This window comes from Neolamprologus brichardi, chromosome 4, assembly GCF_056152115.1.
Source record: "Neolamprologus brichardi isolate AB-2024 chromosome 4, ASM5615211v1, whole genome shotgun sequence".
NCBI lineage: Eukaryota > Metazoa > Chordata > Actinopteri > Cichliformes > Cichlidae > Neolamprologus > Neolamprologus brichardi.
This window is the reverse complement of record NC_142107.1, coordinates 14,378,768-14,393,094: the sequence shown is the minus strand read 5'-3', so window position 1 is coordinate 14,393,094 and position 14,327 is coordinate 14,378,768. Positions and strand designations below refer to the sequence as shown.

Here is a 14,327-nt window from a genome sequence, read left to right as displayed (position 1 = left end):
ACTGATAGTCGATCTAAATAGCAGACTGGCGCATCCTTAATTAAGGCTATCACAGGCTTAGTCTTCAGATTCACCATCAGTCATCTGATGTGTCAAAATTAAGTGACTGGTGATGGACAGGCTTCAGATTTTTCTGTCATTGCCAAGCTGTCGGAGATTGACGATGACGTCATCATTACTGTGATGTTACACATCGGTTTCTTCACTTGTTTTCGATCTCAAGTTCTGTGTTTTGGCTTTCGGCAGATCCACTGAGAAACACACCTAGCTGCATGCCTAATTCAATAGTGAATTTTCAGTCCAAGCCCTCAAGTCTAACTTGTTTATCCAAGACTGTCTATTCAACTTTAATAACAACAAAATAAACATTATGCTGTGTTAAATCAGACCTGAAAATACAGAAGGGGGTCACAAAGTCATTAGGCAGGTATTTACATTTAGGTTACATCAAGTAAGAAGCGGGGTAATTTTCTCATAAACCTCTATGCAATTGGTCTTTTTTTTGCAACAAGATGAGTCACCCCCTGCTGGCATTAGAAGGAATGTAGGATTAAGGTACTTTAATATTGACTCCTCAGACCCAGAGGCTACATCCATCTTTTATATAGACTGTGTTTCCAACATCTATCTTTCTGTCTTCAGCTGTCTTGATCTTAAAAATTCCACTAACTGAGTGATGTTAAGATATTTACACGACGAAAACCGTCGAACCGACGAACCATTGAACTAATCTTAAATGGCGCAATTTCCTGAAACTTTTTAACAACCATAAAATGTTGCTGATTCAAGCCTGCTAAAACTAGCCATTTGAATACTTCCTCTTTGCCACCAGGTGAACCCTTACACGCTGCGCTTTGAAGGCACCTGGGAGACCAGCTTTGACAAGAGGATGGCGTCCAACGCCTTCATGGCTTGCGGAGTGCTTTATGCAGTGCGATCAGTCTACCAGGACGATGACAGTGAAGCAACGGGTGACCTGGTGGCGTATACCTATAATACCAATCATGCTCGAGAGGAACATGTCACCATTGCTTTTCCCAATCCCTATCAGTATATTTCCTCTGTGGACTATAATCCTCGAGACAACCAGCTTTATGTCTGGAACAACTATAATGTGCTGCGCTACCCGCTGGAGTTTGGACCACCAGATCCCACCACTGGTAAGAAGAGATCTCATCCCATCCCATAGCTTACACAGACAAATCATGTGCACAGTACAGTTGCAAATACTGGTGTGTGGTATGTGCATTTTTTCCTATAGATGTTTAGCTTTTTGATTATGAGATATTTTGAGTCATGAGTGGTAAAATATGAGATTGTAACAACAAGTATACAGCGAGGTCCATAAGTTGCCTCTGTACACTACCACAGTGGACTTTAAATCAAACAGTCAAGACTATTAGCTTTAATTCAAAGGTTTCCGCTAAAATATTAGATTAATTATTGCGGACATTTTTTTGTTTTTAGAGGCTCAAATGTAATTAGACACTTGACTAACAAGCAGTTCTGTGACCAGATGACACCTGACCCCCTTGTTATTCCATGACAAGTTAAAGAGATAAAAGATCTGGAGTTGTTTCCAAATGTTTAAGTTACATTTGTTAGCTTTTCACTGGAGCTCTCAATGTAATGGTCAATTATATTGACAGTTCCAGTGAATGGCCTCCTTCATTTGTCGATGCAAGTGAAGGAGGCCATCAGTAGAGTGAAAAAACTAAATAAACCTATCAGAGACAGCACTTTGAGAGGGGCTAAATCAATATCTTCAAAACATCTTTTTAAGAAAACAGTTCTTAAAAAAACAATGAATGTACTGGCCAGCTCAGCAACACCAAAAGGCATGAAAGACCACAGAAGACAGCTAAAGTCGATGATAATAGAATTATGTCCATGGTTAAGAAAAACAGCTCCACAACATCTAACCAAGTCAAGAACACTCTCGGGGAAGTAAGTGCATCATTATCACAGCCTGCAATCAACAACGCCTTCATGAATGGAAATACAATCGAATGGAAATACAGAGGGCTTACAACTAGGTGCAAACCACTGATTACACTCGAGAAAAAGAAGGCCAGATTAGACTTTGCCAGAGAGGCTGAACAGTTATGGAAAATAATTCTTTGGACAGATGAAACCAAGATTACTTTGAACCATAATGGTTCCATAATGGTTCCATAATGGTTCTAAGAGAAAAGTATGGAGAAAGAGAGAAACGGCTCATAATCTGAAGCATATCACGTTATCGTTCAAATATGGTGGACGCATTGTTATAGCGTGGGCATGTATGGCTGCCTGTGGAACTGCATCACTAGTGTTTATTGGTGATGTGACTGTCGGTAGAATTAGGAGGATGCAGGATGTGCATGGCGCAAATGGATAATGACCCGAAGTACGCAGCGAAAGCAGACAAAGATGTTTTCAAGGCAAAGAAATAGGATGTTCTTGAATTACCAAGTCACATAATTTCTACACAACAGAGCATGTTTTTCAGTTATTAAATGCAAAACGAAATGCCGAAAGACTCACAAACAAGCAGCAAATGAAAGTGGCTCCAGTAAAGGTGTGAAAATGGCTATAATTCCTGGGCAGTACTTTTAAAAAACTCCACTACTATAAAGCTAAAACTACATCTTGATTTTATCTTTTGTTTGACATCCACTTTGGTGATGTGAAGATGCAAAGTCACAACAATTGTGCATAATCTGTGCATACTGACATACATGTTTTCTACCGACAAGCTGATGGTAAGGTTATTTCTTTCCCCCTAAAACTTGAAAGACAGCTAACATTCATTTGGTAATTATGTTGGGCAAGATGTTAAACATGTGATTAAGTTGGACACATTGAGTATTTACGCTTGTCACTCCAAATAAACCCATATGCTCTTGACACAAACACTACTACGAATGTTTTCAACAGAAAACATTTTTCTTCCAGAAAAAGCAGGAAGATGAAGAAAAGCATTTAAAGTACAAATTCCAAAAACTGGAATCAAACGATTATAGTTCTCTCCCCGGCTATAGTTAAAGTAAAGAAGAGCTGCTCAGGTATGACTTCTGTAGCGCTTCATGTAAGCATCACTGTGTCATGGGTAATGAAAAAGCCATTCAGAAATAAGGCAGAGGATGAAATGGGAACGCCACACTGCATTTTGGCAGTCCATCAGTATGAGAAGGCGGTTTGGATGTACTGTACATCTGAGCTGCATAAAGGCCTGTATGAAGCTCGGATTAGGCCCAGAGAGAGATGAGGCAGAGACAGACGGGCGGCAGCAGTCTGAGTTGCGTGCTGACTCTGCGTTTGATCAGTTAGGATTTTGTAGTTGTGATGGCTTGCTTTTATCTTCGCATTAGGTTTGGTTGTTAGTGATGGTGACTTCTCTGATACATTTGATAAATTATTTACTTCTCCCTGACTTGTGATGCTGCTTTCTCGCCATCTCCTCCCTCTGCTTCTCCTCCTCTCTGCGGAGAACTGGCTTTGAGAGACTCAAAAAAGTATTTGTCACCCCAATTATTGTCAGACTAACTTTTGAACTCAGCTTCTGAGAGACATCTTACATTCAGATGCAAGTGTCCTTTATTATCTTGATCTTAGCTTTTGGCTTTTGCTGTCAGGTTTTGCTGTTCTCTAATAATTCCCTTACAAGCCCTTTTAAGTCTCTCTCTTTTTCCATGTCTCTCTGTGATTTACTCTTGGGTTACCTCAGGCCCTCTGACCACCACTCAAGTGACCACCACTCTTCCAGCAAGGACGTTCACCTCCAGTGCGAGTCCCTCTACTGCCCGCCCGCTGGCCCCCACCTCGCGCCCAATCGGTTCCATCAACAAGAATCCTGATCTTCGACCAATCACTGCTACTGTGCCTGTCACCCGCCGGCCACCTCACCCTCCTCAAGGCTCAGAGCCACAATTTTGCGAGACGAAGCTCGTCCGCGGTGTCCAGTGGCCAACAACACAGCGAGGAGAAACAGTGGACCGTCCATGTCCTAAAGGATCTTTAGGTGAGAAAAACCTGCGTGCATTTATTTTCAAACATTTGTTCTTTTTTTTTTACTCATCATATGAGCTTCAAGCGTACTCGTACATAAAGTACCATGTGGGTGTTTGCCATATATATCAGCGCATGTGCCCAAGTGATAAGCACGTTTGGGCACTCACACTTGTTTTTTTCCGCTGTTGTTGTCTTCCATCCTTGCGTTGGTCCCACCAGTAGGCACGGTCCCCGAGGACTTGCAGATGAAAGCTCGTCCTCCACAAATGAAAGGCTCATCTCCCAGAGAAACAGAGCTGATTGAAAGTGGCGAATAATAAAATGAAAGACAAGGCAACACAGGCTTCACCTCCCTTCATGCTTGCTACTTTACTCTTAAACATCCAGCCGTCAAAAAACAAAAAGCCTAAAACAAAACAAAAAAAAACTCTGTAGTTGCAGAAAAAAAGAAATCTCCTCCATCTTTCTTCCAGTGTCTTGTGCTGTTTCTTTATGTTCTCTCTGCGTTAAATCAGCAGCAAGCTTAATTGCCTCGTCTTGGCAGCGCTCTCAAACCTAATCTGTGGTCGATGGAGGAGAGTATAGAGAAAAGTAACAGCGAGGAGAGAAAAATCAGTGGGAGAGAGAGGAAGAAGGGAATATGAAATGCAATGCCACATCTGCTCTGATCCTTTCTACAACTATGAAACGTTTGCTGCTAGGGCTGTGCGATATGACCAAAATCTCATATCCCGATATTAAGACATCTATCGTTCGATAACGATATAAATCACAAAAATGTAACATTTTCTGTAAATTCTGTGAATCTCGGGCAGCTCGACTTGTGTGAAGTGTTTCCAGCTGGGCGTCGCGTACCTGGAGTCGAGTGTTGTAACTGATGCATGAAACTATATATTTTTAGACATAAGTTGTAACGGCCGCCATTTTCTTTGTGAGTATTTATTACACGGCGTGCTGCGGGGAAAAGCCTGTTCTAACGTTTGAGTCTAAGGTTTATTTTTTAGCACCTGGCGGCTCTTTTTTGCTTCTCATCCGTAAATAATCTGCTCTTTCACGTGATTCAGTTTATTTTGATAAGTCTCAACAGGATCTTGAGGCAGCCTCGCCTCTGTCAGTGCGCCCCAGGGCAGCTGTGGCTACAATGTAGCTTGCCATCCCCAGTGTGTGAATGCGTGTGTGAATGGGTGAATGACTGAATGTAGTGTAAAGCGCTTTGGGGTCCTTAAGGACTAGAAAAGCGCTATACAAATGCAGGCCATTTACCATTTACCATTTATTGTGAAAGGTTTATGTGGAACAAGCAGACACGTGGTGGTTTTACCGTCGTTGTTGCTAACGACAACCCATAAAAACAAACGCTTGTCTGTCTGTGGTGTGGTTATATTAAATGTAAGAGAGAGAACTTTAAGAAATTAATATAGCCACTACAGTGACCATCAAAATAATGAAAAAATATTGCCGTAAACAGTTTATTTTGCGACACCACGAAACAAACGATAGCGTAAAATGAAACGATAGATGTTTTTCTTCAGGTCTTACCTGATGTCTTTGCTGTACGACTGTGTGAACGGAGTAAGCATTATGTGCTACGTGAGGACGTATTCTTTTAAAGTCATTCTTTTTACATCATCGAAACCTTTTCTTACCCAGTCATTTTCTCCCTCACTTTCTCATTACCTGTACTTCATTATGTAACCTTTTTCACTTTTGACCCATTTTCTCTGAAATTCTGCTCTATCTCCTCCTTCCTGATTCTCTCTCATCTTTAAACACTTTGAGTAATTTTAAAATTCATTTCCTTCCATTTTTCTTGTTTAAAGAAAAAAAACCTCCCATTTTTGAGACGCCTAATGCTTAATATATCTGCCCCCCTCCCATTCTTCTGCTTTTCTCTAGGCATTGCTTCATTCCAGTGCTTGGCGGATCAGGTCATGTGGAACCCACGGGGTCCTGACCTTAGTAACTGCACCTCCCCCTGGGTCAACCAGGTAGCCCAGAAGGTGAGACCTGGAGTCAAACTCCCTGGCCATGGGTCTGTCCCTTTCCTGTGCCCCACTGCCCCGACTATCTTCCCTGTCCACCTCCACACACACATTAACATATCTCTAGGGCTGTCCTGATTAAAATACAGACTCATTTCAAGTGGCTCTTTATTACAAGGCATCTGCTCTTAATACTTAATTAACTCACTTTTTTTTTTTTTTAGGTAACATACCTTAATTACAGCTAGGGTAATTTATTTAAAAAAAAATCAGCCGTAGCGTCTCACAGCTTGCATAGAAGTCAGCCAATTCAATTTCATTTTGTCTTGCTTCGATCGTAGTCTCATATAATCCATTATACCTGTGCAGTAGCTAAACGTCATGGTCTCTAGATGATGCCTAGTGATTAACTTAGCTGACTGCTATTTAAATTTCCAAACTGTGTTACTAAATACTTTGCGGAAATCTGATCATTCCCCAATTTTGACAGTAATCAGATTTCACAGTCTATTCAAAGTGGAATTCAGAGTACTCTCGTTAACACAGCTACATTTCTGCTGGAGCAATTCTTGATTGTTTAGCCATGCATGCCGCTGAGAAGCTTTCCTAAAGGTTTTTTAAGTGTGTGCATGCGCCTGGAAGGGTAAGTAGCAGCGCTCTGAAAAGTAACATCATTGAAGAATCCATTATACCTTCTCCTTTTGGCGAAAATCAATCGCAATTGCAAGGCGGTTGCTAAGGGTGTAATTTGCAAGTGAAACAGGGCTAGGGAGAATAAAAACTTCATGATGTGTTGTACAAGGTCCATCTTTGTTTACAATGATGCAGGAAGAGCTGGTAATGAAGACGGAAATCTGATTACTGAACAAACATCAAGCTGAGGGTTTTGTGTGCAGGGCATGTGTATTGTTGTGGTTGTGGTACGTGTGAGAACATTTGAACAGTTTGGGGTTTGTGTGTTAATGTGCAGATAAAGAGTGGGGAAAATGCTGCCAACATAGCTAGCGAGCTGGTGAACCACACTCGGGGTCGGATCCAGGCTGGAGATGTTAGCTCTTCTGTCCGACTGATTGAGCAGCTGCTGGATATACTGGATGCCCAGCTTCAGACCCTGAGGCCTGGAAACAAGGAACCAGCTGGAAGAAATTACAACAAGGTAGAAGAGAGTGTCAACAGTATGTGCGTGAATAAAGACACCTACTTGATGATAAGATATATTTAACTCAAGAATAAGAAAAGAATGCTTCGCATCATGCAGATTTACTTAGCAGCTCATAAGCAAAAAAGTGGTTTCTGATTTTGTTTAGTTTTTTTTTCTTAATTTCAGGCTTTGTTTTTCTCCCTTCTAGCTTCAGAAGAGAGAGCGGACCTGTAAGGCATACATCCAGGTAGCTTTCCTCTTTTATCTAGCTGCTTTACATGCCTGTGGAGTCGGACTGCTCTGTGACTTAGAATAGCTGAGGGAAGATAAATCCTTGAGCAGACTAGGCTTGTGGATGAAGTTTCTTCAGCTCTGTATTGTGATTGATGCTGCTTTTGGAATCATCACTTTTAGAAATTCTGGTTTGTTCTGGAAGGCAGTGTGAGTAAGATGTAGAATAACTTCTGCCAGACACCATGTACTAAATATTAAAGTATTTTCCAGAGCAGGGCAAGCTGTTTTTATAGTTTTTCTATTGCTCATGGTATGCATACATGTAAAATTACATTTCAACTAATGAAGAAGTCATCTGTCTGTGATTTAATTGTGGCTTTTTTGCACTGTGAGTGGTCTTAAATGCATAGTAGTGCCCTTGGCTTCACTGTGTTTCACAATAAGGGACAATATCTGTCGCTTTGAGAAAATGTAATTTGACTATAGCACGAAAGGCAGCAGTTGGTGTTACTACACCCTTCTGTGCTTTTTCAATATTTGTGCAATATCTGTGGTTCTGAGGGAGCCGTAATCTAATATCAGGAAAAGGCCTTGTGTATGCTTCTCTGTAATGATGAAATGCGGCACTCTGCAGCGCAGTCTTTTATGTGCTTTGACCTGTCTGCAGCATATAGTAATATGACCCCACATCTTCTAATCTCAGTTGGTGCAAGATGAATGTAAAGGCTGCTGTGTAGTATGTTACTCGACCATTATTTTTTGTCACTTACTGCAAAGGTAGCTCACTGATCCGAGGATAAACGAAAAACACCCTCTGTCTTCTTCTTCTGTAGCTGATAGAGTGCATTCTGATGCTGAATTCATTTTCTTAACAGCAATGGTCTTTATTCCACGCAGCAGTCAATCCTTCATTTTGAGAGGCCTGAGCAAGAGAATTACATGATTCATCAAGCAGGCTACTCCAATAAATTGGATAGCTGATACAACCATCAAAATTGCCATTAAATGAATTGTAAGTGTGAAATAGAATGGTAATATGTCTTACATAGCAGAGTAATAAATGTAGTGCAAGGAAGTGGTGAGTTTCTAGGAAGTTATAGTGCAATAGACTTTGCACTTTGAGGTGCTAATGTTATACGGTAACACTTTACAATATAGCACACAAAATGAATACTTACCAAAAAAGTGACAAACAAATCAGGAACTAACATGTTTAATGGCTAATAAGTACCTAAGACGTCTTTCTGAAAGAACACAATGCTGGAAACAGTGTTAATGAACCAGTGTCTAATAATTAGTTACTAGATAGAATTGGATTTACTCTGGATTGGGTTCTAAATGACACAAATTCAATAAGCAATAGTAGTTACTGCACAATAATGAAAATGTTATTTTGTGTTACCTGGTGTGCTATTGAGTAAAATGCTAAGTAGCTGCTAGGGATGCATCTGAACTTCATGATTACCTTGCTATTGCCTTACATTACATTTGTGTTCCTACTTGTGTTAAGTAGACAAAAGAATCAAAGCGAGAAACTTCCTGAAAAGTTAAATTAGTTCCTCATTTGTCACTTTTACTATGTATGTGCCTTATTGTAAAGTGTTCTTGCTAATATCGATCATATTACTGATGCTACTGATGCTAGCATTAATGCTATGCCTTCTGCACGGGCCAGGCGGTGGTGCAAACAGTGGACAATTTGCTCCGTCCTGAGGCTTTGGAGTCATGGCAGGACATGAACAGCACAGAGCAGTCTCACACTGCCACCATGCTACTGGACGTCCTGGAAAAAGGAGCCTTCCTGCTGGCCAACAACATGTACGGGAAAAACTTTACAGACCGAGCGCCCAGCATTGGTAAGAAAACAGCAGTAAGGTCAAGATCAAGATGTTTGTTTTTATTGTTACTTCTTTTATGAAAGCACAATCACAAATTTTTAAGGTAGAAAAAAATAAATCAAAAAGTAGTGTTTTTTTTTTGGGGGGGGGGGGGGGGGTTTGCTCATATTTTATTTTATCAAAAATATGTAATATAAATCTTGTTAACAAGAAGGACACTCAAGAGTCATTTGCCAAGGACAGTGCCTATCACTGACTTTTACAGTGGCTGTCTGGATATGTACCAACATTTTATGGGTTTGTCTTTTGAGCATGCCCAGCCGCTGCAAGTTTAATGAAATTCGCTCTGGTAGTTTATGCTTAATGGTGAAGTAAATTTAAAACAAATCAGTCCGGCAAACACAGGCCAGCAAACAAACAGCACTGAAAATATACCTCTACCTCAGCTTCTACCTTGGCAGAGCATTGTTGTACACATGAATTGAGGCCAGTACTGACTGCTGTTCAAATGCAATGTGCAGTTTTAACTCCAGATTGTGACTCTAAATTTGTCTTGTGTTTTTTTTTTTTTTTTAATTAAAAAATATGCACCAATTTCTGTGTTTCTACCATCAGATCTCCAGGTGCACGTTGTAAACACAGAGATGGACATGCAGGACTTGTCCTTCCCGCAAAATTACGCCAGTGACAGCACCATCCAGCTTTCAGCCTCTACTATCAAACAGTACAGCCGCAACGGTCAGCAACCCTTACCCCCTCCCCGTCTGAAATATTGCACTGTCCTGTGCAGCCTCTCTCTTAATGTTTCCATTTGCATTTTCATGCAGGCTTAAAACAATCTGCATGCAGTTGACTAAGTTATTGGTTCATAATAATAGGCTAATCAGATTAACAAAAGCGCTGAGACAATTTCTTTTCTTGATGGTTTCTTAACAGCAGTCTTAATAGAATAGCTGGGGAGGCGTGTAGATTACAATCGGCCCCAGTCTGACAGAGCAATCTCAGCACTCCCTCTCTCCTCTCTTCCCCATCCCATTCCCTCGTTCCGTCTCTCTCCACCATCTTATCCCCCACTCCCATCTCTCTTGTTTCTAACCCAGCACCCCTACCGCCCCAACCCCCAACGCCATTGCTCCCCTCCTCCTTCCATGGCCCCCTCGTCCCCCTTTTCTGTTTTCTGTCTCCGCTTGGCTCTGCAGTGGGAACGAGATTAGAATGATTGAAACAAACGCACATGAAATATTCATATGGAATAATAAGAGATCTGTGAATGCTTGAGGGATGAATGTTCCATTGCCCTCCACATTAAATCTCGCTCTCTTCCACCAGTCAAAATGAAACGGTCCTTACCATCATTCTAACCTTCACTAACTCACTCTCTCTGTCTCCCTTTCACTCACCCTGTCACTCCCCACTCTCTGTCGCTGCCATTCTTCCAGCCCTTTCCATATTATGGCCCTTTTTCTGTATTTGGTCCCCCCCCCCCGCCCCCCCCACTTTCTGCTCTCCCCCCTTTAAGATTTCATTTGTGTTTCCCATTTCATTTAACATACACCTTTCACCCCACACTTACTTTACTTTTCACTCTTCTATTTATTTTCCTGTATTAATTTGTCTGGTTTTTTTATGTGCAGGACAAGTCAAGGTGGTATTCATTCTGTATAAAAATTTGGGATCCTTTCTTTCCACTGAGAACGCCACTGTGAAGATGGAAATGGAAGGACCAAACCACGATAAGAAGCGCCTGGTGGTCAACTCTCATGTGATTGCTGCCTCCATCAACAAAGAGTCCAGCAGAGTGTTTCTCACTCAGCCAGTGATTTTCACGCTTAAACATCTAAAGGTAGGCAAATTCAAATTTCTCATTTGTCATTCTGAAAGATACACCTCCACTGATGTTTTCCTTCATCCGTCTCTCTTTATTGTACTGCAGTCGCACAATTACAACACTCCAAATTGTTCTTTTTGGAACTACTCCGAGCGCTCCATGACTGGCCAGTGGTCATCGCAGGGCTGCAGGCTACTGGACACTAACAACACACACACCACCTGCTCTTGCAGCCACCTCACCAACTTCGCGGTGCTCATGGCTCACCGCGAGCCCGACGTAAGTAAACAAGGGCGTGGCAGGTGCACACTTAAATTGCAAGCCTGGTAATTTATGCAGACGTTCGCTCGTGTGAGCATTAGCGCTCGCTCACTCTTAGTCACACACCCTCACACACATGCACATTAATGTTCCCTCTCAAGGCTGACAAGCTCTTTGTTTTGAATTTTCTCTTTTCCTCCTTTCACTCTGACATTCAGGGAGGCACAGGCTTACAAATTCATGTCCCTCTACTTCTAGCTGACATTCACATGAATTTGAATGTCATGTATTTTTTTCAGGACGTCTTGTCTCTTGTCTTCACACTTTAGCTCCTTGCATATATTTGCAAATATTAAATAAGGCAATTTGGCTCTTTCTCTCCCCTCCCCCTGTTTTATCCATCCCCCTATTGTTTCTGCTGCTTATCTCCTATTCCACTATTCTTTGTTCTAAATTTCTCTCTCTTTATTTGTCCAATTCTGCTCCGCTGTCTCTTTTTCCCAATACTGCTTTATAACCTAAACCCCTGGATCTCCCTCCCTCCCCCCACACACCTTTGTTTCTTGCCACCGTGCAAACCTGAACACCAGGGACAGATGCACGAGCTGTTCCTTTTTGTGATCACCTGGGTGGGGATTGTCATCTCCCTGGTGTGTCTAGCCATCTGCATCTCCACTTTCTGCTTCCTGCGGGGGCTCCAGACTGACCGCAACACCATCCACAAAAATCTCTGCATCAACCTTTTCATCGCAGAGCTGCTCTTCCTCATCGGCATCGACAAGACCGAAAACCATGTGAGTCGGAAGCAAAGCAAACGGATACTTTCTATGGATAGAGGTTTACTTGTTTTCTTTGATATTAAGTATTTTTACCACCTTTGCGTTTACTGTTACATGTCCCCAATTAAAGCTTAGTGTTTGTGTCTATTTCTGTAATGATACTGAATCACAAGATCTAGTTACTTTCTACATATTCCCGGTTTGAAAATGGCATTAAGCACAACACAGGTGACGTTTTAACTTTTTTTTATTGAATGACTTTGAAGCTGAAATCGAGGCACTGTGTCATTATCCTACTCTATAAAACATTTACTGCACTGAGTAATGAATTACCACTCAATAATATGCACGGAGCCTGTGACCCAGGGGCAGCTTTTCATTTTTCCCTTGTCAGTGTCCGGCACTACTTCCAGATAGTAACTCCGTTCTATCCTCTTGTGGTTTCACTCAGTTATATACCTTAATCTTAACTGTATCTCCTCCTCTAACTTCATATTTTCTCTCTCCTCCTCCTCCTTCTCCTTTCCCTCTCTCTGCTCTCTCCATGGCTGCCACACTCAGATTGCCTGTCCCATCTTTGCTGGCCTTCTGCATTTCTTCTTCTTGGCTGCCTTCTCCTGGATGTGTCTGGAGGGTGTGCAGCTCTATCTCATGCTGGTGGAGGTCTTTGAGAGCGAGTACTCACGCAAAAAGTACTACTATCTGTGCGGCTACTGCTTCCCCGCACTGGTGGTGGGCATCTCTGCAGCCATAGACTACAGGAGCTATGGGACCAAGAAAGCGTACGTGTGAATACAGGCCTTTTGCACCTGCAGATTGAGAAGTAGGATTATGCTATTCCCCCAGATGGAAATGTAATATGCAGTGCCGTGTGAAGGGCTCTTGCACCTCCCCACAGACTGTGTTCTCTGAACACACTTAGCCAAAGCCTGATGATTAGCCTTCATAAGATAATCCGCTGAGACAGAGAAATAGTGTGTGCATTCATGTGCATGAGCTCAGTGTGAGTGTACAGTTGTTTGTTGGTTTAGTTGTGCATAACTCACTTGTCTCCTCTGTGCCACTCCAGATGCTGGCTGCGAGTGGATAACTACTTCATCTGGAGCTTCATTGGACCTGTTTCATTTGTTATTATGGTATTAGCTTTACTGTCAAGCAGTATTATTAGCTTCCATATTTCGATATCCCGCAGTCAGAAGTATTTCACCAGCATGCAATTTTGCAATGTTATTAACAATATGAAGTCAGTAATTTTGGACTACAGTGCTCACTGCACATTATTTATTTCTTCCTATCGTCTTTCCTTAGCTCAACCTCATTTTCCTCATGATCACTTTGCACAAGATGATACGCAACTCTTCGGCACTTAAACCTGACTCCAGCCGCTTGGATAATATTAAGTGAGTTCAAATTACTCAGTGAGACTCACACATTTTTATTTTTGAAGAAAAAAGACATTTCAAATTGTCTTAGTGTATCTGTGCATCAACTCGGTGTTAGTTAATGCCTTGTTCTCCGCTTCGATCAGGTCCTGGGCACTAGGGGCCATCACTCTGCTCTTCCTACTTGGCTTGACATGGGCCTTCGGCCTCCTCTTCATTAACGAGAATACAGTCATCATGGCCTACCTTTTCAGCACCTTCAATGCCTTCCAGGGCATGTTCATCTTTATCTTCCACTGTGCCCTGCAGAAGAAGGTAACAATTCCAAACTACATCTTAAAGGCACTCTATATAAATTGAATTAATTACGACTAAGCAGCTGAAATGTTGTGTAGCTGAACAAATGGATGGATGTGCCAGTCTAATTGTAATTCAGTAGACGTGCTCAGAAATATTGGATTTTGTTTCATTTCGCTGTGGCTGTGCGATAAAAGGCTCTGTTGCTCCACATTCAGTTTAGCCTATAGAAACGAAAGTGTTTGTGTTTATGAGTGACTCTCAAACCCGTCCACTGTGCCGGTGGTGTTATTTTCTTTACAGGTCCATAAGGAGTACAGTAAATGTCTGCGTCACTCCTATTGCTGCAGCCGCACCTCTACCAACAGCTCCCACGGTTCGTTGAAGAACTCGGGCCTCCGTGCCAACAACCGCTACTACAGTGGCAGCCAAGCTCGCCATGCAGCAGCCCACAGACAGGTGCAGGCAGCACAGACCCACACATAAACACTCGCAAACATATCATCAGTGGAAAACACCGCTGAGTTTTAAAATGGTGTTTTTCTAAGAACAAATGATGAGTAAAAACAGCCTGTGCAGCAACACGACTGTT

At 42.0% G+C, this 14,327-nt stretch overlaps 1 protein-coding gene across 3 annotated transcripts in view; it reads left to right on the top strand.

Annotated features, from left to right (window-relative positions):
* The window catches only part of adgrl1a (adhesion G protein-coupled receptor L1a), a 116,546-nt gene that overhangs the window by 90,614 nt on the left and 11,605 nt on the right, over positions 1 to 14,327 (top strand). For all 3 annotated transcript variants that reach the window (XM_087839871.1, XM_006791313.2, XM_087839872.1), the window contains 15 exons: positions 833 to 1,160; positions 3,710 to 4,003; positions 5,890 to 5,993; positions 6,946 to 7,131; positions 7,325 to 7,363; positions 9,026 to 9,206; positions 9,804 to 9,926; positions 10,823 to 11,031; positions 11,122 to 11,295; positions 11,868 to 12,071; positions 12,618 to 12,838; positions 13,126 to 13,192; positions 13,365 to 13,456; positions 13,585 to 13,753; positions 14,039 to 14,194. In XM_087839871.1, coding sequence (XP_087695997.1) covers positions 833 to 1,160; positions 3,710 to 4,003; positions 5,890 to 5,993; positions 6,946 to 7,131; positions 7,325 to 7,363; positions 9,026 to 9,206; positions 9,804 to 9,926; positions 10,823 to 11,031; positions 11,122 to 11,295; positions 11,868 to 12,071; positions 12,618 to 12,838; positions 13,126 to 13,192; positions 13,365 to 13,456; positions 13,585 to 13,753; positions 14,039 to 14,194 — 2,547 coding nt within the window. The remainder of the gene's footprint in view (positions 1 to 832; positions 1,161 to 3,709; positions 4,004 to 5,889; positions 5,994 to 6,945; positions 7,132 to 7,324; positions 7,364 to 9,025; positions 9,207 to 9,803; positions 9,927 to 10,822; positions 11,032 to 11,121; positions 11,296 to 11,867; positions 12,072 to 12,617; positions 12,839 to 13,125; positions 13,193 to 13,364; positions 13,457 to 13,584; positions 13,754 to 14,038; positions 14,195 to 14,327) is intronic.